At 53.1% G+C, this 22,911-nt stretch overlaps 5 protein-coding genes across 5 annotated transcripts; 4 read left to right on the top strand and 1 right to left on the bottom strand.

The window, feature by feature from the left end:
• Positions 1 to 1,140: 1,140 nt before the first annotated feature.
• N0V96_010161 (uncharacterized protein) lies at positions 1,141 to 1,999 on the top strand (the record flags this gene model as incomplete). Its single annotated transcript, XM_065758861.1, has 2 exons — positions 1,141 to 1,148; positions 1,198 to 1,999. The coding sequence occupies 2 exons, from the start codon at positions 1,141 to 1,143 to the stop codon at positions 1,997 to 1,999; spliced, it is 810 nt and encodes a 269-aa protein (XP_065612628.1).
• Positions 2,000 to 7,288: 5,289 nt separating this feature from the next.
• On the bottom strand, positions 7,289 to 8,270 carry N0V96_010160 (uncharacterized protein; the record flags this gene model as incomplete). The annotated part of the gene is made up of 2 exons (XM_065758860.1): positions 7,289 to 7,956; positions 8,264 to 8,270. The coding sequence occupies 2 exons, from the start codon at positions 8,268 to 8,270 to the stop codon at positions 7,289 to 7,291; spliced, it is 675 nt and encodes a 224-aa protein (XP_065612627.1).
• Positions 8,271 to 14,981: 6,711 nt separating this feature from the next.
• N0V96_010159 (uncharacterized protein) lies at positions 14,982 to 17,175 on the top strand (the record flags this gene model as incomplete). Its single annotated transcript, XM_053196697.1, has 8 exons — positions 14,982 to 15,158; positions 15,209 to 15,298; positions 15,350 to 15,446; positions 15,492 to 15,585; positions 15,637 to 16,104; positions 16,151 to 16,631; positions 16,679 to 16,803; positions 16,851 to 17,175. The coding sequence occupies 8 exons, from the start codon at positions 14,982 to 14,984 to the stop codon at positions 17,173 to 17,175; spliced, it is 1,857 nt and encodes a 618-aa protein (XP_053045852.1).
• Positions 17,176 to 17,748: 573 nt separating this feature from the next.
• Positions 17,749 to 18,720, top strand: N0V96_010158 (uncharacterized protein; the record flags this gene model as incomplete). Its single annotated transcript, XM_065758859.1, has 2 exons — positions 17,749 to 17,753; positions 17,781 to 18,720. The coding sequence occupies 2 exons, from the start codon at positions 17,749 to 17,751 to the stop codon at positions 18,718 to 18,720; spliced, it is 945 nt and encodes a 314-aa protein (XP_065612626.1).
• Positions 18,721 to 19,903: 1,183 nt separating this feature from the next.
• Positions 19,904 to 20,493, top strand: N0V96_010157 (uncharacterized protein; the record flags this gene model as incomplete). The annotated part of the gene is made up of 2 exons (XM_053196699.2): positions 19,904 to 19,907; positions 19,994 to 20,493. 2 exons carry the CDS (start codon positions 19,904 to 19,906, stop codon positions 20,491 to 20,493), a joined length of 504 nt encoding a protein of 167 aa, XP_053045854.2.
• Positions 20,494 to 22,911: the final 2,418 nt, after the last annotated feature.

The raw sequence follows: 22,911 nt of genomic DNA, 5'->3' as shown, positions 1-22,911 counted from the left end.
ACGCCATGCGAAGGCCCAGGGCCTGCGGCGCCCCGACGAGTTGATGACTGGCTCCTTTCCTCTTTTCTTACATTTTACCGTCGTTGCCATCATCTTTAATCCCGTCTTCTACGCCTTTTGCGGACCATGTTGGTTCTCGTTTCTCGACAATTCCGTTCCTGGATTCTGGCTCAGCACATCCGCTTGTGCTCTCCTGCAGACCATCCTGGTCAGGAGTTTGCATAGAATCTTGATAGGAAGTTGACATATTGGATCGTCCCTATTGGGTTGGGCAACACCTTCACAACCCGTTGCTCGTCGGAGCTGTCACCACTTTCGTTGGCCGGGACCATTTAGTAACGGAAGTCAGCGTACTTGAAGGTTTCGCCGTCCATCATTTCAGGAAACCGATTTGCAACATTTCGAGGAATGCCCACGACCAAAGCCGGCAATAATCACTACCACTTGTTCACATCATCACTGGTTGCCATCAAAGCAGACACCATTCCGACGTTGTTTGGTATCGTATAAAACAACCCGGCCACACGAAGGGCCTCTGCCGGTTCCGAATAATACCATCGACACTATGGACACACCCGAAGAGAAGGCCAACTTGGACAAAGGAGATCTCGATCTTCTCAGTATCATAGAACGGACCTGCTCGGTCTTCTCGCTGCTGGGATGTGTCTTCATCATTGTCACATTTTGCTCGTCTAGAGCTTTTCACAAGCCCATCAATCGGCTTGTATTCTTCGCTTCCTTTGGAAACATGATGACGAACGTTGGCACGCTCATGGCGAGGTCCTACATTGGTTCTCCGGACTCGCCGGGCTGCCAGCTTCAGGCGTTCTTGGTTCAAATGTTGGTACATGGACTCCACAAGTAGCCCGCGACTAACAAATTGCAGGTTCATGCCGGCTGATGCGTTTTGGACACTAACTATGGCCATCAACGTCTACTTGACTTTCTACTACAAGTTCGACGCCGAAAGGTTACGGAGAATGGAGATACCATATCTCGTTTGCTGTTATGGAATTCCCTTCATCCCAGCCCTGGTCTATGTCTTTGTCAGGAACGGCGATGGATTGAGGGTCTACGGCAACGCAACATTATGGTGCTGGGTTAGACCTGAGTGGGAGATCTGGCGCATCCTCACATTCTATGGACCCGTTTGGTAGGTTTACCTCTCGCCTCAATTGGGTCTTGCTAACTATCCAGGATTGCAATCTTGATCACTTTCTTCATCTACATCCGCGCGGGCCGAGAAATTTACCAAAAGCGAAAGCAGCTTCACAATTTTAGCTCCTCGGACCACGACCAAATGAACTCGTTCCACGACGTTCTGACCTCGATGAAGACGACTGAAGTTTACGTCACCTCGGAAGCGATGGACCAGCCCCAAGGTTCTATTGGTCTTGCCACAGTGGGAAGACGTGGCTCGGAAGCCGGACCAGTCCCACGACTACCCAACGCTGCTTACTCTGTCAGCATTTCCGCCAATCGCTATAGCCGCAATGAATCACAAGCCGAAGCTGCTGTCCCGCCTGCCGAAAGTAGCACAGCGGACGCCTCCGCCCAGCGCCCGATGAACTCTGCTCGTCGACGCAACTACGAGCTCAACAATGCGGCTTGGTCTTACACAAAATGTTCTATTCTCTTCTTCACAGTCATCTTAATCACCTGGGTCCCGTCGAGCGCCAACCGTGTCTACTCGGTAATCCACACCAGGGAGTCTTCAACACCGCTAGAGTTTATGAGTGCCTTTGTTCTCCCGCTTCAGGGCTTCTGGAATGCGCTTATCTACGTGGTGACTTCATGGAAGGCTTGCAAGACACTGTGGACTGATATCAAATATGCGTCTCGGCGGCCAGATGTGACGGAAATTGTGGGCAGTTTCAGGCACAGCGACCAGTTCAAGATCCCGAGCCAGAACCGCAGGACAAAGAACTACGAGAGTGAAAGCATAACGGAGCTTACGAATAGTCGACCGGCTTCGAATGAGCAGGCATCGCGGTCGTAGTGTATGGAGAAGATGCGCACTTGTCACGATAGCGAAACGATTTCTTGTGGATGATACCCCGAAGCCATGCTGTTGTTTTGGGAGGCCCTGCCGCGGACGCAGGTTTCAATTTGTTGCTTTTGGGGGGTATTCGTTGCGTTGGCATGCCCCAGCTGGACATTTATAACGGTCTTGTCTGTAAAACTTCTTTGTTGTAGATAACACATCATTTATTGCTCATTTGTCACTCTGCAAAACGCCAACATCTTTGCCTTGTGAAATCTGCTTGATCTAGCATCTCTTGGCGGCCTCGTTGCATCCAGCGAATGTATTTTGCCCACAACGCCATTACAAGACGCCGTTGGGACTGGCGCTTACGACAGCCAGACGGACTAACTCGAGAGGAGAGGAAAGCGCGCGCATTCAGCTTCCCACGTGCCATCCCAAAGACTAAGATGGGTTCCTGCATTTTCCCAACGGCGCGCTCCTCCTCGGGTAGTCTAAGTCTGCACTTGGTTTTTCGTCTCGTCTGGTCTCGCCCGGTCTCGTCTCGGGGCACTACGCGCGCGCAGGAGCCGTGCCGTGTAAGCAGAGCACGTCCATATATAGGATGTTGCGGTATTGCGGGTAGTGCTTGGACTCTTCTTCTCTTTCTAATTGCAGAGAATGTAATGATCTACACTCCCAACGGTCCGTGAGCTCAGAAATCGTTTCAAACGCACGTTTCTCGGGGCGGTGCGTGTTCTGCGAAGACAGCTGCGCGAGCACAGCAGAGCACAAACAACTCGTGGTCCCTTCCCAGGGTGCCAGGCTCCCGGCACCTCACGTTTGCCATTTGGCTACACAGACGGCTACAGGGACGCGGGGGTTGTCTGTTACTTTTTCTTTTCTCTCTTCCTATCTTCCTTCGCTCCCCTCCGTTTCTTTCGCCTCTTCAGTGACGGGCTTTGTGTTACAGCCTCGTATGGAATTGCCGTCGGTGTTTCTGTGGCTGGCTGGCTGACTTGTCTCAGGGCCACTCCTCCAACAGGTATGGTGTATGCTGGGAATCCAGTTTAGTCAGGACTGACGAAATTTGCTCAGCCCGTTTCTTTGAGTTTGACTGTGCTTGTCGCCGATGAAGATTTCGGTCAATCGCAACTCATGAGAAAGAGAGAGAAAGAGAATTACGGATACACCACCCCCCTAATTCTCTATGACGTGGTCTGGGTCAGACTTGGGGGTTGCAGAGAAGATGGAGCAAATTGCCCGAGTACCATTCCATTCTATTCCTACGCAAACCCACTTTCCCAGCCCAGTGGGTTCCTAGAGAGAAAAAAAGGTCCCCAATTAGCAATCCCATAAAGCCAAGTTGGAGGGGAACCTTGGCGGTGCCCATGCAGGGGGCATACAGGGGTCTTCGTTACTGTATGTACTTTTGAAGTTGACCTGATTGACAATCGTGCACCTCGTTTACAGATAATGGCTGCGGGAATAACAGAGAACGATGGGAGAGCGTGGGGGAAGTTGGGTACCTGGAGACTTGGCGATGCTTTCTCGGGCGGAATTTGCTGCCCCGAATCTTGGCTTCGATGCAGGGAAAACTCTCAAGCTTTTGGTGCTATTCTGTTGCATATCTGCCCTGGTTTGTTTGCCTGCATCAGAGGCGATGTTGGTTCTTGGAGTGTTTAGCTTGGCGGGTTGCTTCATCTTACCCATTAGCGATATTCTCGCCAACACACTTTGCAAGTGACTGTTCTCGCTATTGGAGCCCCTCCTTCGCCTGCCCTCCTCTTCTCTTCTCTGATGGCTTGACAGGCTTTTCAACCCTTGTCGCCCTATCCGTACACCTTCAACATCACACTATTACTCTATACGTACATAATAGACATTACGAGCTCAGGACGGTTCCTGGTCCGTGGAGGACCATCAAGACAATGACAATGGCACCACGAACCATACCCAATTTACCAAACAACAAGAAATGCCGCGGTCGAAGATCTGATCCCCGTCGAGAAACGGGACTATTGAATCCATTATCTAGTGTAAGAAGTCGCATGCAAGGCCATGCAGGCATGTAGACAGTAGCACTGTAGCAGTCAAAATTCCCCGAGTCCCGACGAAGCAACATTTATTTGATGGGTACCACGGCACTTGCTCTCTTGAATGGTGAACCCTCCCGACGATCCCGTTTCATCTGCCGTCACGGTTGCTTTCTGGGCTCTGGATCACCCGATTTCGAGATGCATGTCTAAGCTGCGGTGAGACGGACGCAGCTTTTTGCGTGGCTGCTTTTTTCTTCCCGCGCGCGCTGGTTTGAGGCCGAGTATCCGGGAATAAGTGAACCCCCGCGCGCTTTTGTTCATCACGATGACTTATGTGGGCACGTAGGACGATGGTGCCCTTGCATCCACCTGTGGCCCGTCATATGGCCGTACCGTGTTTGGCATCGATCATTTCTTCTTTTTTCGTCGATGACGATGTGACTCAAGCATTCAACAATTCAATGGGGCTCCAGACCGAGACATCCACTAAGATAAAGCAATGACGGTTCCTCACGGCCCGAAATAATATGTACGAAGGTGCATGCCCTGCAGCATCGATACAACGAGAGCATCGCGCGGCTGCGGACCATTCATGACAATCACAAGAGTAACATCCCCCCCCCCCCCCAGATTTCAGAGACAACCTAGTAGTGGCGGGATGAATCCCGTCTCCTGAGTCCCGAGGCAAAACGTCAGCTACACTCACATGCCGTACACATTCTGCCCAGTCGAGATCAAATCAGCCCACCTTTGCCGCCGACTTATCGCAGTCTCCGACTCATCTCAACGGCGACCAACTTATGAGATCTAGGGCGTTCTTCAACGGCAGTGGCTGCTCCTAGCAAGCCCTGCTTTTTGAGACTTTCTTACTAGAGGGACGTCAAAGCGCAAGAAAGGATTCGGGGGCGGAACATGCGTAGGTGCCTTTTCCCCCATCTCTGTGGTTGTGGGTAATTGTATTGGCTTGGTGCGGTACGATACTGCAGGTACGGTACTACAACGGGGAAGCGGGCTGTACGCTTGTCTTCTCGTAGGTAAAATGAGGCTCTCCTACTGTTTTGAAGTGAGTTTATGAGTGTAATGGCAGTGAGGCTGAAGTAGAGGAAGGTACAGAAACCCCCCGAACCAATCCTCTTGCTCTTGTCTCGGTCTCTCTGGTCTTACACTGCGCTCTACTATTCATTTTCCGTCTAGGAACTGAGGTGTAGGTCAATTGGCTTTCATCTATTCCATCTAAGTCTTCGACGTGATATAGTCTTTGCGGGAGGAAACAACAAGCTGGAGAACTCGATGGCCTTGTTTATTGAGTCCTGTGAAGGAGATAGATATCATCACCTTCGTTTTCAAAACCACTCCATGTGGATGTAGAGGTGTACCTGCCCTCAGTGACACCATGTGCCGCGAAAAGTAACTCAATGATGGCAAACCGCTCCAACCCGTAAAGGTTGACAAACGTTGCTGCTCACGATGAGCAAGACGGAACCTTGAGGAGATGCGAACTTTTCCTTGAATATCAAACAGATGCTCTCACCCTGGCACATACACATTGTATCTAGAGAAAACCCACCAGACAACAGCAACTCCCTCTTCCACCAACATCATCTACAACAGAGCATCATTCTAATCCGTCTTCACTCCACCTCAACACCGCCAATGTCGACCCTCTTCCAAGCTACACATCCATAAGTTCCCCTCCAAGATGCCTCTCTTCGCAACCATATTAGCCGTCTCCCTGGTCAGCCTCTACACAGCGGGGTTCGCAACAATCCTCATCTGCGATGACAACGATAAGCAAGCCTCCAAACCGGATGAGACCGAAGAACTTCTTGGGGAGAGGGAAGATGAGAAGGACGAATTCCTCGAGAAGAGAAAAGAAGATGCCGACCCCGAGGTACTACGAACCCCCCTCACCCGGGCCCTCCCCACCGCCGCTGGCTCGTCTGCTCAAGCCAGATGAAACGCTTTTTTATTAACGTCCAAGGAAAAGCCTACGATCCAGAGCCGGTGCGGATAGGACTATGGTCATACCTACGAGTATAGAGATCATCAACACTCACTTTCAGAAGGAGAATGGAGATATTGAGCGGGGAAATCACGATAATTCCGCCTAATCCTACAAGCAAGTCAGCGATTAGCAGCGTTTTCTCCGGCAGTAATTAAGAGACCCCGCGTCAGTCGATATCTCTTATCCCTCTCTTCATAAGAAAAGGGAGGGAGGAATGAACACAAGATAAACGGATCCCAGTCCCTCTAGGATCTTTTAAGAGACTGGGCAAACCTTTATTCATTTTTTCGTTTTACCAGTGTCCTTGACTGCCCTCCCATCAGCCTCGTTAACTGCCTACGCGCCTTTTAAAATTTCTCATCTTCACATCACTCATATGGCAGAGGACACAGTGTCTCACCCAGTTCACCCAACCATAAAACACCAAGTCATTGGCCCTGACCCTATATAACAGACACAACTCCCCAAATGTTTCCTCCGACATAAGAAACAAAAGAGTGGATAATGCGGGGACAACGGGACCAGGATCGGTTCTCTCCAAAAATTGGTTCGTCTCAACACCAGGGTCCCATCATCGTGGAGCCCTGCCTTGGGTGAGGGTTCCTGGACTTGATATGCGGGGGGGATGCTGGGAACCATCTGCCCAGTCAATCCGAACTCATCTGTCATTGATTTCATAGTTGCATGGAAACCACGCAACTCTGCCCGCTGCCCTTCCTTTCGACGTGTCAAATTCGTATCCATCATGAAGTATTCGAGTCATGCGGTAGAATTTGAAGCACGCACTGCGAAATCTTGGGAAACCTTGCCATATACGCTTCACCCTCAAGAGGTTGGCGAGCCTATTCCATGAGGGGAACATCCACCGACTGACATAGACTTCACTGCAACGTTGGCGATTCCAGTCTGTATAATTCTGCTGCCGACATTGGGTACTTTTGCAAAGTAATAACTACAGCTAATTCCAACGTTTAGTGGCAGCGCCATCTTCCGTAATGCTGCGGGCCCACCCGGCCTCCCAGAAGTCCCCAAGAAGCCCGATAAATGAGAGCACAGCGGCATACATAGAAAACCACACCGTGTCCCGTTGGATCCGTTTCCCAAGCCGATATGTAAAGCAAGTGGCCCTGTCGGCCATCCAGGGGGGTATTGTGAAAGAAATCAGGCCTCCAACGCCGTACCGAGGGTAACATCTCTGCTCCCTCAAAGTGACAAAAACATTCTATCCGTTCGTTTGTGATTCGTGGGAGAACCATACAGTTCATGACAGTGCAACTATCATCACGCTTCCTTGACTGCCTCGATGATGCTATACTCCCATGCCGTCTTTAGCTGCTCGCACTCTTCTACAATTTTGGGGATCTCCCACCACCACTGGTCTGCAGTGATGTACTGTCCCCATACTTCCCTCCAGAGCATACGGCCGACGATACTGCGAAGCTCCTGCTTGACAGCCTTATCTGCAAGCACCTCAGCATCGGTTGTAGCTGTGTCTGGTCTGTCTGTTGGTGGTATGGCGGAAAACCTCACAGTGGTGATGGTACTGCCTTCAGCACGGAGGGAAGCATCTGCTAACCACAGAGGGAAGAGTTTGCTTGGGTTCATGCAGCGGAAGTTCTTCTCGAGGTTGAAGATGAGGTTTTCCTCGATCCACGAGCGCATCAGAGGGCCCAACGTAGTCGTGACAGGAAGGGGGTCGATCAATGTAAGGTGAAAGGCACCACCGGCAGCGAGGCACCGGTGAACATTTTTGAGGAGACTGGGAACTTCAGGCGATGGCAGAAGCGCCGGTAGTGCTAACGAGTAGACTATGCCGAACAGAGATGGAGCCACTGGGAAGGCTGATGGCGAAATGGCAGGTACATTTACCGGGTGGATATTGGGAAAGAGTGTGTGAGACAGCGGTGACGAAGCCAGGTGGTACACTTGCTTATTGAAGTGGATGGCGGCTAGGTAAGAGGTTGTTGCTGTGCAAGTCAGTCAGAGTTACCAAAACTTGAATTTGCTTCCACGTACCCTGAGTCTCGTAAAGCGCGAGGACCTTCTTCGCCTTGGCAGGAGTAATTTTGTTGGGGTGAGCCTTCGGTTGGTCCACCTCTACTGGCTTGTCCATGTTGTGCAAAGAAGAAAGCATCCATCTCTTCTTTTCCATCTCAAGCTCCTTGTAGAGGCTGGCATCGGTGGTCTCGCCCCAAACCTCTTTCAGTCGCAAAAGCCGGATGCTGTGGCTTGCAGCGGCCATACGCCTGATCTCACGCTGCATCCCATTAAGATCCATGGACATGGCACATGCGGCATCGAGCTCTGGTGTCTCTTCAATGACTGCCTCAATCATTGGCGTTCGCACTTCCGGAGGTGGGCCACAGTCCCAGGCATCTGGTGGTTTCCAGGAGTCTGGATTATTGGGCTTGAATGCCATCGACCAGGAAGGAACTCGCCGTAATGAACGCTGCGGGCTAGGATGGCCAGGGAAGAGGTTGACAGGCGAGTCGAGCATGGCCGGTGATATCATGGCTGTCACCGCGGGCCTACATCTTGTCAGTGATGATACTGTTGGGGGATGACGAGATACTAACTGCGCCGTTGGAGAACGTGGGGGCGTCGGGGGCTCCTCCTTGACTGGCTCAGCTGTGATGGTTATATGAGAGATCATGCCTGAGATATCGTTTTCTATCGTCCGAGGCAGGATAGTGACCTCTGTGCTTTTGGTGATAAATGAGGTTGGGCCGAGTGTCTGGACGTAATGTTCCCTCTTTGCCGACGTCGACTCGGCGACCGATGTATTGCATGGGGATATCGGACCACCCACAGAGGTGTCCGTCCACTTGGAGAAAACAGAGTCTAGGAATCCTGAATATCAGTGAGCTGTGGCAAGCTTGTGGAAATGGGCCGGTCTACCTCTGTTGGATGAGATTGGTGAGTTCTGCTGTGACTCGACAGAATGTTGCTCTTGCGGCATGTAAGTGCGATCGACCGTAGTGACGGGGCTGCATGGGAGCTCCGTAGGTAGTGGCGGTGGCTCCGAGACAGCCGACAATAGCGAGCCTCTGAACGTGCTATCGATGCTCGGGGCTTTGAGAGCGTGCGTGGTGGATGTTTTGGTGCTTGATGGTGTCAGTGTCCTCTTAAGACTCCTAGATCCGAAGAAGCTGAACGGTTTGTTGTCGGATGACGAAGAGCTGCGAGTGGACATGGAACTCCTAGATGTTCTGGTCTTGTCCTTGTGCTCCCGCTCAACTGCTTTCCTCTCGCGGTGCTCCTTCCTAGACTCCCTGTCGGGGTCTGTCCACACGACTTCCCACATTGCGAGTCGTTTCTCGTCGGTCCAAACAAGAGACGTGTGTTGCAATAAAGATCCGAGTGACCAGGGGAGATGTTAGGGATGCTGGATAGACACGGCCAGCTGACTTTGGTGCTGGTTGAGACGCAAAACTGTGAGCTTGAATCGGCCGATCAATCGCATGCCCGAAATTCGGAAAACGGTGTGTTGCTGAATGTTTAGGCCCTGTGAAGGCCGAGGGCGTAGTTCGTCTGATGATTCGTGTTGTAGAAGTGAGTGAGGATGAAGTTAAGATACAGTTGCGGTCGGCGATAGGAAGTCGCAGGGGTCAAAGGTTGAAAAGCTGCGATGACCGACGGCCTGGACCATGGAGGAGAGCCGCGGAGGGTTGAATAGGGAGAGAGATGCAAGAAATCGGACCGACGAGAGTGCCGTCTCGAAGGGATGGAAGATTCGACAAAGTGAAAAGGGCAGCCGACGTCGGCAGGTGGTGTAGAGAGGAGGTTGAATGTGGTGGTGGACCAAAGCCGAAAAAAGATGGCAGGAGAAGAAAGGGCAGTCACGATGTGGCAGAAGGCAGGTGCAGTTCTGATTGAGAAGGACGCTAGTGTATCAGGAGGACCACGCGAAACCTGTATCAATCGGGAAGGCAGGAGACGTCAGGTATAGGACAGAGGCCGGGAGAAGGAAGGACCGAGGGGAAGACAAGGACGAAGACGAGGGCGCAGATGCGGACGCAAAGGTGCGGTATGCGAAGCCGCAGATAGATGGCAGTTGACAGTTGACGTGTGCGAGCGTCGCTTCCGGTTGTCGTCGTGCTTGTGCGGCAGCTGCAGGAGATTCGATACGCGCCGCAGATGCGAAATGCAACGTGAGGGATGACAACTCCAGGTCGAGATCCGGTGCGGCCTACGGCAACAACCTATGGATTCGGAAGAATGAAGTGCGCAACCTACAAACGGGCCAGCCTCTCGGTACTTGATGAAGACTAGAAAAAAAATGATACAAGAGCGGGAAGAGTGCGTCAGAGGAGAGTGAGTGACCCGTTCCGAGAGATTTGTATTTGTACAAATAGGCAATTACTTTCTCTCTTCCAACAGGAACCAGGTTCGACAGTGTGTGATCGTGCGTGTCCGTCTGATTATGTACCGTGTCATGGATAGGATCAGGACACCAGTTAATACTGTTGGGCAAGCAGGTTGGTTCGCAAGCCGAGTCGGCGGTCGATCAAGCTCCAGTATGAATTTGTGCTCCCCGGCTCGTCCATATATCGAATTGGGACTAACACAACCGGCTTTCCTTGAACCCCCTTTGGCCTTGGCTCCCCTCTCAATCTCGCCGATAGCCCATGCAGTCATCTGAGATTTTGTGGCGTCCTGCCGGTCATGGCCATGGACCCCCCCATCCATAGGGTTGCTGGTCCAGAATCATTGGACATTGATCGGCAAGTGTTTTTCATTGTCTCAATCCGTCTTGCTTTCGCGTTGCTTATTCCACCACCACCAGACAAGGGCGTCCCAGCCGGCATCATCAACTTTGCCCTCGCTCACAGACAAGAGATGACTGTACGCCCGGACTGTCAGTTGCACCAGGCACAGCAGCGGCGACTTGTGGAAGCCAACGTCAACGGGACGCAACGCGCCGTGCCACATTGGTGGAGGAAATATTGAGATGGATGCCCTTCTTCACGAACCGTTCCGAACCGTCAACGGGTTTCGCATTGTCAAACAGCAGAATTCCATTGCCTGGCCTCCCTCGACTCCAGGCACGTTGCGACCCTCATTCTTGGCTTGTATGGAACGCAAAAGGGCAGGGAAACGAGGACGTGCTCATTGTGTCCTGCCTTGCGGCCCCTGCCTCAAACACTCAAAGACGGCGCCCATGGAAGTTTTCAGCGAAAGGGACGGTGCGAAGCTTGCGTTGCCGGCCACATGGCGAAACCTATTGCTATCTTTGGGGGCTGTGGACTATCGATAAGTTCGCGCGTCGAGCTGCGTCTTTGTGGGAACTAGCCGTATCTTTGGAATCCGAATTGCCTGGTGCATACCAATCATGCTGAACGAAAGTGAGCTAGCCATGCGCTGGGAAGCATCGGGACCGTGTTTGCTTCCGTTCTTGCAAAGTGCCCTCGCACCATTGAAGACAGCTGCAAGCTGCCTTCTCGACTCAAGGCGGTGCTCCTCTCGATCCGTAGCGTAGCGGCAAGACCGGCGGGGAAGCCGTCGTACAGAATCCCCTCATGAGTCCATGACAGACGCGGTCGTGTCGTCTTCAGCTGTCAACTCTGCAGTCTGGTGGCTCTGTAGGTCCCGGCAGACCGTCTTGCGGGAGGCATCCGTTCATGTCGTCCGGGGATGTCCATGATCCCAGCGAGAAACGGACGACCCAGGCGATATGGTGGCATTGCAGCCTACACAGTACCCGCTCGAAGCGGATTCCAGTGACTCGGACCGGCAGACCGCTTGTTGGGAGCAGAGTGCAGACGATGATGAGGCGTCGTGGATGTGTGTGTATGTGAAGGGGTCCAGGGGGCCACTGTTCTGGGCAAACGTCAACACTTGAGCAGGGGCTGATAAAGTGGCTAGCTGCGAAGCCACGGTGGTGGCATCGTAGTCCGATGTTTGATGTTGGCGTTGGAAGGCTCGCAAGACTCAACCCGAAGTCCAAGAGTGAGATGGAGTGCAAGGCAGGGGACGAGGGCCACTGGGATGTCGTCTGCAAGGTGGAAGAGTCGGGATCACAGATTGGATTCAGGGCGCGGGTGGATCTGCAGGGAGACGGCAATCCGGGGCAGGGCCACCCCTGAAGTTTGCGAGATCTAAACCGTCTTGGGGGACAAAGTGGTTCGTGAGTGGTCAGGTTCCAGCTTCCCACTGCAGCGGCGCCGCTAGGGGGCCCGTGTCAGGGGACTTTGCAGTCTGCGGGGCACGTCCTGGCGGCCGTAACTGCTAGCAAGCCTACCTTAGGTAGGTACCTAGGTAGTGACCCTAAGGCACATCAGTGGCCCAGGGACCACTCACGGCTCAGCGATGGCATCGTCCGGCCAAGCCCAACACGCCCAGGTGCGCCGCGGAGCGATCCATGCCACCCTCCACCCTCCACTATCCTTTTCGCGGCTCACTTGGCCACTTTAAGCGAGTTTGCCAACCAACGACAATGGAGAGCAAACATTCTTTCCCTTTTCTTATTCCAACAAAGACCCAATCCAACGAGGTCTCAAGCAGGTCCCAACTCAATTCCCGCCAGAGTCAGAGGGCCTTTGTGGTCTATCCACTTCCCGTTGGTGCCATTGAGAAAAGTGTCTTGACTCTCGAGCCCTTTCTAGATGCGGCATACCTTACCCCCAAAGGCCCGTTTGCCAACCATCACCTGCGACCAACTCGAAATTGCCAACGGGCTTGACCACAAACATGTTCCAACATCTCCTAACGGTCTATCCATGGATACCGGAGGGAGATCAGATCACGATAGCTCCATCCCAACAAGCACGGGGCACCTTTTACCACGTGGTTTGACATTTTGGCCGCGACGCATCGGGCGTGGCCTAGGACCGACGTTAAACTCTCCGTAGTGCTGGAAGATAAAGAAGCGAGCGAGCGAGGAAAAGAGCGGCCTTTTGTATCAGTGCATGATGCGTAGGCAAGGTACCGCGTACGTATGTCTGAGTCTTCTTGAGAGCCGGCCAGTGAAGAGGCCCTCAAGTCAGACCGATGACGGCTGTAGCACACGCAAGATCAGCCGCAAAAGAGCAAACAAGTGATAGCTAGGCAATGGTCACCAGGGGCTGACGCGAGAGCAGAACATTGTCACAAGCTCAATCTCGGTACAAGGACGAATTTCCCGCATATGATGCAAAGTACCGGTCACCGACCTTGGCGGTCCTATCAAGGAGCTTCGAGACATGTCTCGCTTGCCAAGGTCGACACTGCAGCGGCTGCCTGCAGGCAAGAAATTGGCTCATGGCTGGATTTCTTGTTGCAATTGGTTTATCATCTGGAAAGACGGCAAAGCTGAGCGGCCAGATGAAGAAAGGGATAGTCGAATAGGTCATTGGCTGGGGCTTGGTCGATTATAGGGGACAGAATTACGATGGCATACGTTTTTGGATAGGCCTGGGCGATGGAGGGCTTGATTTCAAGGCTGATTGGGCGGTTTCCGATGATGAAGCTATCGCGACGACCTGGGACATCGACGATAAGGTCAGGAAGCAGGCGATTTCAATGCCTCGTTCGGACGATGGCGTGGTTCTTCGGCAGTCCGAGCGGTTGACGAACAAAACTAAGACGCGCCTAACCTGACAGCTGGGTCGTAGGTTCGTGAGGCGTTGCGCACAGATGGAGTTCGTTTCTTGAGAGAGTCGAGCTAACGTGATGGATGGTATCGTTTCCTGTCCTCGAAAGCCTATCAACTCGTACGAGAGCGTGGACGCGATATCAGTCGTGGCTTGAAAGTTTGGCGCGTAGCCATTGATGATGAAGGCCGGCTCACAGCCCGTCGGCAAGGCCTTGTGGTGAATCAATGGACAAGGCGTTTATCGTTGGGAAAAAAGCGTCGTCGTCCAGCTTTGGGGACTCAAGCCTTTTGAGCATTCGTGGCGTCGAGAGATGGCCGGTTTAGGAGGAGCTCTCTCGCAATGTCCTTTGACGGCAGATTGGCACGAGCACCTCCACCTTCCGGTTGGTGATTGTAGATCTCCCTTGAGGCTAGCGCCTCGCGTCAACGTGGAAGAAACAAGCTGGGCCTGTTAGTGGCGGCCTGGACCTTCTCTGCTCCCCAGGCCTCAAGGCTAAGCCTGCGATGTGGACTTCCCGCAAGACGTTCCCCACCTCCACGCGGCATTGGCGCAGTATAGGTTTTGCTGAGGAAAAGAAAGACTGGTACACCCTCTTTCACTGGCGTACCTCAGAAAGTGGCAGACTAAAGCAGGGTCAACTCGGTGAGGAAAGGTATCCTTCTCGGAAGAGGGGGGAAGAAGAGACATTGGATGTTGTCCAGGAGAAGCAGGAGATGTATGTACCTACCTACCTTTGCCTTTAGGCTTGGGGAAGCTTGAGGCAGGTAAGTCCGGTAAAGTAGGTACGATGGGGTCGTTTGTAGCCGTGCAGCTGTGCAGTAGACATGGGCAAGAGCGAGCAAGGATATAATTGATCCTGCCACTTTCGCCCCTTCCACTTCCAGGTTCTTCCCTTCTCTAGGCATTCCATTAACCATTAACGCACCTTCACTTTCTTCTCCAACGGTGCATCTGCCTTCCCTTTCTTCTCTTTTTCCAAGACAGCTCTTTTATCGATCCTTCCCGCAGGATTTGGTCTCGTTGCCAGGCCGTCCCGAGTACACCCTCTTCTAAGTTCCGAATACTGCTCTGGACTTACCTCAGGTTCTCGTCACCTCACTTTACATTCCTTTCTTCTACTCAATCCTTTCCATTTCGGTTCCAACACCAACCGGACCTCACTCCCAGGTTCTCCTGCGGCTTGCCTCATTCTTTTTCCTCCTGCCTCCTCGCCGATTGTGTGCCAACCACCTCCCGCCTCGCCTCGTACAGGACTCTGAGACATCTCAACCTTCTTCCTTTTGTACTGAGTCCTGTACCACAACCTCCTCACCACTCGGGCTCCCTACTACTCACTACCACCTACCTTTCCGAGTCGCCTGGGCGCTCGTCCACCGACTCTCCTTCCTCCATCGCTCGCTATGAGCAACATGTCGACTCACTCCAACATGGAGCGTTTGGAACCCGTCGAGTCGCCCGTTCGTCGATCCGCCTTCGGCCGCAAATTCCACGCTATGTGGAAAGCTGTCGATCGTTGCGACAAGCGAATCTCTACGTCCACTTTTGGACGAATCTTCAGACTCGAGGGAAGCGGCCATGTATGTTTTCTCTCCTCGCCTCTGTTGTCGAATTCTCTAACCCCAGACAGCCTAAGGAGATTCCCGATACATCATTCTTTAGGGAGATTCGCGCGGGAGTGACCACCTTTGCGACCATGGCGTATATTATCGCTGTTAACGTGAGCATATATCTTTGATCGGTCATGAGGGTTTTGTGCTGATCGAACTAGGCAATCATTCTCTCGCAGACCGGCGGCACTTGTGAGTGCGACTTGGTAAACAGAGCCGACTGCGACAACATCGACAGCTACAAGGCCTGCAAAGAGAGTAAGTCGGCCGAGATCACGTAATGAGCCCGGCTAACCTTGCCAGATGTTCGACTTGACCTGATCACTGCGACTGCTGCCATCGCCGGACTCGCCAGCTTCATCTTCGGGTTCTTCACCAACCTTCCGGTGGCACTTGCGTAAGTGTTTGCCTCGTATCCAAATCTAGCCCTTACTGACATATAGTACAGTCCTGGCATGGGCCTGAACGCATACTTCGCTTTCCAGGTTGTCGGCCCCAACGGCTCAGGCAACATTCCCTACCGTGTTGCCTTGACAGCAGTCTTCGTGGAGGGACTTATCTTCATCGTTCTTGCTCTTACCGGAATGCGCCAGTGGCTTGTCAAGCTCATCCCCGCTACTATCAAGACGGCGACCGGCGTCGGTATCGGTTTCTTCTTGACAGAGATTGGACTTTCTTATTCGGCCGGGATCGGTGCCATTACTGGAGGCTGGAAGTCTACCCCGCTCGCCATCGCGGGATGCCCTGTTGAGATGATCGACCCGGATACGCAGATGTGTGCTGGAGGTATCATGTCGAGCCCCAAGATGTGGACGGCAATCTTTGCTGGCGGTCTTGTTACGGCCTATCTGATGTCGTTCCGGGTCAAGTATGCTCTCATCATGGGTATTGCCCTGGTGTCCATCTTGTCCTGGCCGTAAGTCATCCGCACTCCGTGACGCGAATTTTGCTGACCATTTCAGACGCAACACATCCATCACCTACTTCCCTTACAACGAAGAGGGCGAGAATCGCTTCAACTTCTTCAAGAATGTCGTCACGTTTCATCCAATCCAGCACACCCTTAACGCCCTGGACTGGGATGTCACGAAGAACGGATCGCAATTCGCCCTGGCTCTCTTCACCTTCCTCTACGTCGACATCATTGACGCCACGGCCACGCTGTACTCCATGGTCCGCTTCTGCGGCGTTGTCGACCCCAAGGATGGCGATTTCCCTCGTTCTACCATTGCCTATTGCTGCGACGCGGCATGCATCTCCATCGGCTCACTGTTCGGTTGTTCTCCAGTCACGGCCTTCATCGAGAGTGGTGCGGGCATTGCAGAAGGTGGCCGCACCGGACTTACATCCATGACCACGGGTCTTTGCTTCCTCGTCTCCATCTTCTTTGCTCCCATCTTTGCGTCTATCCCGCCTTGGGCAACCGGTTGCACGCTCGTTCTGGTAAGTTCCAAGAGGAATTGATCGGTGTTCTAGTCTAACTGTCGCAGGTCGGCTGCATGATGATTCGTCAAATTACCCAGATCAATTGGCGTTACATCGGCGATGTTCTTCCATCCTTTGTCGTAATGACTTTCATTCCCTTCTCGTACAGCGTCGCTTACGGCCTTATTGCGTAAGTTCTTCTCATGACATCTCTCTGACCATGACTGACCATACTAGGGGCGTATTCGTGTACACTGTTCTCAACGGCTTGATCGCCTTGACTGTCTGGCTGTCTGGGGGTAGAATCGAGCCCCGCGAGTACGATGCGAAGGAATACTGGTCCTGGAGAGGCTCTGGCAAGAAGCCTTGGTTTGTGCGCGCTGTCCGCAACAGCTGCTTCAGCAACGGCGACAACGACAGCAAGCGCCAGTTTAACATGCAGGATGACCACGATAGCTCCTACGCTCCGGGTTCGCGCATGGGTTCATCGGACCAAAAGGAGGACGGTGTTCACATGGTGACGATCCCACAGCGGGCAGTCACGCCCCGTTCTGTGCACTAAAGAAAAGTATTTGGTCTAGGGTTAGATTCTTCATTTTCTGTTACCGGGGAGGCGATTTTCTTGCAAGAATATTGTGCCAGGTCTACTGGCTATATCACTTGAATCAGCTGTCAATGATTGTAGATAGCAATGAGACACCAGCTTTGAATTAATTCCTCTACTATGATAGTGACATTGTTGGTCTGTGAGTAAGCTTTAAGTTACGTTAAGCTTGGAGAGTCAGATGCCCCGGCGAATCTTTGACCCTGGTCCCGTTCCACCGTGCCCCACCACAGCTCCGACCAAAGGTAGGTTGCGTCAACAGTCCAGCGCTCCGTCCGCAAACATTGAAGCTTCAATCTCCAGCTTACCAATTCCCGTTCGAGTGCGAAATCCCATTTGACTGCGACGCGAACCACTCAGGCAGTTACGACGTCTTGCAGAACACTCGAACAACTCCGCGACCAATCCACCACACTCATAAGTAAATACCCCTCCTCCGCCTCCAAGATGAGTGGTGGATGGAATACCAGTATGCAACCCCCGAAAGAAGCTTCAGCCAATTGTCTTTGCTAACTGTTGCAGTCGAGTCCGATGCAGTACGTGACTCTACCGAATTGAAATAGCGCCAAACTAACCGCCCAGGGCGTCTTCACCTACCTGCTCGAGAACCTCGGTGTCAAGGGTGTTCAGTTTGAAGAGCTGCTCACACTCTCCCCCGATGAGCTAGCGCCGCTGCAGCCAATCTACGGCATCATCTTCCTCTTCCGCTACCCTTCCGAAGGCCTGCCCGCGCGACCAGCAGACTCCTACGACCGCGATGCCGCCGAGAGCCTCTTCTTTGCCCAGCAGACGATCCAGAATGCCTGCGGCACGCAAGCGCTCCTGAGCGTCGTTCTCAATAAGACCAACGAGGTGGAGATTGGGGAGAAGCTTGGCGAGTTCCGTGAATTCACCATGGTTCTGCCTCCCGAGTTCCGCGGGGAGGCGCTCAGCAACTCTGAGCTGATCCGCGATGTACACAACAGCTTCGCCAAGAGCAGTCCCTTCGTCGACGAGACGCAGAAGACGGGTGAGGCCGAGGATGCCTTCCACTTTATCGCCTACACGCCCATCAACGGCAAACTGTACGAGCTGGATGGACTGCAGCCTGCACCCATCTCGCACGGCGCCTGCACGACCGAAGAGTTCCCAACCAAGGTGACGCAGGTCCTCCAGGACCGCATGCTTACGTACGCTAGCTCTGAGATTCGCTTCAACGTGCTGGCCATGGTACGCGACCCGAGGATTGCGGCAAAGGAGATTGGTGATTCCGAAACCCTGGAGCGAGAGAACGAGAAGCGCCGCAACTGGAGGTTTGAGAACGCCCTGCGTCGACACAACTTTGTTGGATTCGCAGGCGAGGTCCTGAAAGGCGTTGTCGCGCAGAAAGTCGAGGGTGGCGATGCGGCATACGATGCCTGGATCAAGGAGGGCCTCGAGCGGAGGAAGAGAGATGAGGATGCCGTGAGATTGAGACGGAAGATGGGTGGCGGCGGTGACGACGACGAAGAGATGATCGGTTAAACGTGTCAATGATACCATGAATAGAAGCGGGATTACGTTTGGGTTCATTTTGGACAGGTGCCTACAGGTCGTGATAGGAAATGGAGCCATCAAACTCAACTTGAGCCTCGCCTGGAAGCCGACTCGGCCGTGTTTTGAGGTTCGTTTAGTTTGGTTTGGTTTGGTGTTCCATGCCCAGATTCCGCGAAAAGAAGTGAATACTGACAAAAGCTGATTGACCGCAGACATTCAGCTGGCATAGTCGGCTTTGTGAACGAATGTTCAGTTCGCCCTGGATCAGCATCATCCTCTCGAGGCTGATCGAGGCTCTGTCTGCCACCCTCCGCATACATATCTGTTCCGGGGCCCTATCTGGTGCTACATAGCAAGTCACTACAGCAGCTTTATTGATCATAGACAGGCCATCGCTCTATAGCCTATCCGAGTCCTTTCAGCCTCGACATCGGTGAGCGACCCGGGAGGCGAGAGCTGCTGTTTTCACTCTTCATCCAGGGTCGGCTCGACAACCCTATTGTTTTCACCCTCCTTTCCCGCAATGAAACGCCTATTCATCTTTCATTCACCATCAGACATGATATTTAATCTGGCTCTTTCCAGGTCAACTCACCTTTCACTTCCACACCTCAACACCACCATACTCGCCTGCCCATCCACATTCTGCAACGATGGGTAGAGTGAAATCAGAGCAACCCGCCGGCAGAAACGGCCAAGCCAACGGCCAAGCCAACGGCCGAGACCAGCGCAATCGCGGTGGCCGTGGACGCGGACGTGTCCAGCAGAGTCGAATGCATCGCACTCCCGCCCCCTGGTCGGCTCGTGACTATTACGCCCTCGGACGTCTTCACTCCCCCAATTCCTGCCCCCTGCCTCCGCCTCCGCCCCCGCCCCCGAGGCCTGGGTCTCTCTGGGAGACCTCGACAGAAACCTCCAGAAGTGGATGAGAGAGGGGCAGCCGGGCGAGACGCTGTCCAGATGGGGCCTGGGACCTGGCGAGTATGACATTCTCGAGGACCGCGTCCTCGCGGATATTGTGGCCAAGTGGCCCGACGCGACTGTGGCTCTGCTCTACGACAAGGCGCAGGAGGCTAGAGAGCATGTCTACCGCCACTTTGCGGGCCAGGGCAAAGTCCGCATCAGTCTCGAGGCGAGCGACTGGCTCAAGCTTGAGGGCTTGTGGAAGCTTATGGGTAGGGCCTCTTATTTGATGGGAGAGAGGACTGGACGTTGACGTGGGATTAAATTCGTTGCTGACACTGGAATTTCTTTCTCGCAGACAAGGCCCTTGGTCACGAGGAGCGCAATTACCCGTTCAACTACACTTACGATCAGATCCGCTTCTTTGACCGCGGTACGATGGACAAGCAGTATGCCTTCTACTTCAAAAAGTACGAGCACGAGCGTGCTCCCGCACAAGACGTCGCTCCGGCTGCCGCCGCTGCCGCTGCCCCGATCGTCGGCCGTCCGATGTCGTCGGTTCCTCCTGCCGCCGCTGGTACTTACCTCATCCGAGAGCAGGCGCACATGCCGACGGCCTGGATGGCGGCGCCTGGTGGTCCGCCTCCCACTGCCCAGGGTGGTGGTTTCTGTACCGGCAACCACGTTCCTGGATCCTTTGTCCCGATGCCTTCGCAGGGAGCCTGTATGATGGGAGGAGGAGGAGGAATGGGCCAGCCGGTCGTCCACGGAGGCACCGCGGGCCACTTCTATCCTGCGCCTCAGCATCACCACCATCATCCTGGACCGCAGCCGGGGCCTGGCATGGGCTATTACTAAGTTGATAACGATGTTGAAGAGAGAGCAAGAAAGCAAGCAACACTGGATGGAATTGATGTGGTGTTTTTGGCTCGGCTCTGGATTCTTTCGTTGAGATGGATGGATGATAGGCGAGGTCACGCGGAAGGATGGAGGATGGAAATGGGTCGACTTTGTTCATAATCTGTTCGTGGCCATGGTGGATGGATGCAGTGGTATCTTGTCCAAGGGTAGTCACTGAATGAGGATATTCCCCATGAATCGTAGCTGAAGTTGTGCAAACTTGATCATGTGCGTCTATCACTGTAGGACATATTGCGGGTGATGCCTGCCTTCCACTGCCCCTGACCCCAGCTCCTCGTTGCTCGGTATAATTTACGCCCTCGTGAGAGTTTCCATTTTAAGTGTTTCCATCTTAAGTGCTTCCATCACACGTGCTTCCATCGTACGTGCTTCCATCGTAAGTGCTTCCGTCATCGCGCAATTAATCATCTATGTTTTGGTGGAGGAGACTGTGTGGTGATGGCACTCATTGCTAGACATCGCTGTCCTTCGTACGATCTTGAATCATCTCGAGTGTAAGACACCTGACGGAAGGTCATCGCCACCGTCCAGGTGACTAGTCGCTGTGGTCGTGCCCTTCTTCATATCACACCACCAATCACCAGAAACTCCCATGGATGGAGTGACATCGATCGAAGGCTAGTCGCTTTCACACATGGACGATTGCATCGCACGGGTATGAACTATTGACGCACGTCGCAAATTTGTTCTCTACAGACAGGGTTGATTTCATTACACTCCTCTTCGCATAGTGTCATTGTAAGCCTTTTCGCATCTTGCCGAACCTTCACAGAAGCAAATTCTTGTGCGTCCCAACGCTTCGTGACCCGAATCCCTGTGAGTCCAAGTCTAGTTCCCGCAGACTCTCAGTAGAAAAAATACTTCACAGCGCTCCATCCATGCTGCCTTTGGTCTTCCAAGATCAGTTCCTCGTTCTGAAGGGCGGTCTGCCAATCCCTAGTCACTGGGTCCACCTGGAGACGACTCTGATTTTCGGAATCCTTGGCGTAGTCGTATGTGAGCCAGAACTGCTTATTGGCGTCTTTGAACGTGTTCTTCCAGATCTCCATGGCAAAAGATTTCGTCCAGGGATAACCCACTGGATTCTGCATGTATTTTCCCTCGTGATAATTCACATAGGCGCACGCAATACTGATCCAGACACGCATGGTCAGGATTGGTGGTTTGTTTGCGCGTCGAACAATCAAGACATGATGAAGTAATTCCAGCCGCGGTATGTGGAAATCATTCTTCTCAAAAGACTGGCAATTGTCAAGGCGATGCTCTGTTGTGTTGCGTATGGGGCATCCGTCAATGTCGCTGAACGGGCCTGGCCAAATGCAATCAATCAACCCATGGCCGAGAGCTGAGCAGTGTCCGCAGATGACACTGGCGTTTCTTTCGTCTCGCTGGAGGAAATCGTTTCCTGTCATGAGTTTGTGGGTGGCGGGGTCGGGAGTCTGCTTTGGAGGTGCCCAACCCGACAGCGGACGACGAAGTGAGAAGATTTGATGACCATGTTTCGACGAGCTCTGTTCTGGCACAGCAAAGCTTGTGCTGTTCTCTGTCTTTAGGACGCTTTCATGTTCAGCTTTCATCGTGGAATTGTCGACGTGACTATTGCATGGTTAGTGAGTCGCCTTTCTGCCTCTTATCAGGGCAGCACAAACCGGGATTCATCTTGGGTGCCCTTGCGATTTTTCTCAATTCTCAAGCCGAGCCAGTCTTCTGACGACCCAACGCTTCGATACCCGGTATTAGGTTTCCAGTAAAGAAGGAACCATGTGTCCCCTGGAGCTCCAAACCAGCCATCCCGTGCACCCCAAGACCCTTGAGGTTCTCCAGATTGTGTGAAAAGCTGGACCTGATCCAAACCGTCCGTTCCTGGCTTTTGCAGTCGAACTGCGGCTCGTAGTACATATGTGACCCGACCGCGGTCGTCCATGTCACTGTAACATTGGTTGCTGAGGTATCTGTCTCTGATGCTGAGGGTGCGTAATTTGTCAGACGGAGTCTGGTGGCCGTCGGCTGCGGAATATTCCAGGCGGAGGAATTCAGGATTGTTGCGGCGTCGAATATGTTTTCCCATTACTCTGTCGATTTCCTGATCAATCTCTGTTCCGAGATCTAAAGGGGCCGAAGCATCCAGTCGTATGATCCTGAAGAAGGCGCTTCTCGAGAACCCATGGCTTGCTGAAGCCGAGTCAGAGGCGGTAGATTCGAAGCAGAAACGCTGGTCAGGTCTGGCCCAGAGTGTGGAGTACAAGGAGTTTGATGAGACTAGTTCCCTGAATGACGGCCCATCGCCCAAAGATAAAGCCTCAAAAATCTTGACCGCAACTCTCACATATTCCTTTCCATCTCCTAGGAAATCGA

This window comes from Colletotrichum fioriniae (assembly GCF_027942845.1).
Source record: "Colletotrichum fioriniae strain IMI 355084 chromosome Unknown scaffold_13, whole genome shotgun sequence".
Lineage (NCBI taxonomy): Eukaryota > Fungi > Ascomycota > Sordariomycetes > Glomerellales > Glomerellaceae > Colletotrichum > Colletotrichum fioriniae.
The sequence above is the reverse complement of the archived record's forward strand: the minus strand, read 5'-3'. Positions and strand labels throughout refer to the sequence as shown.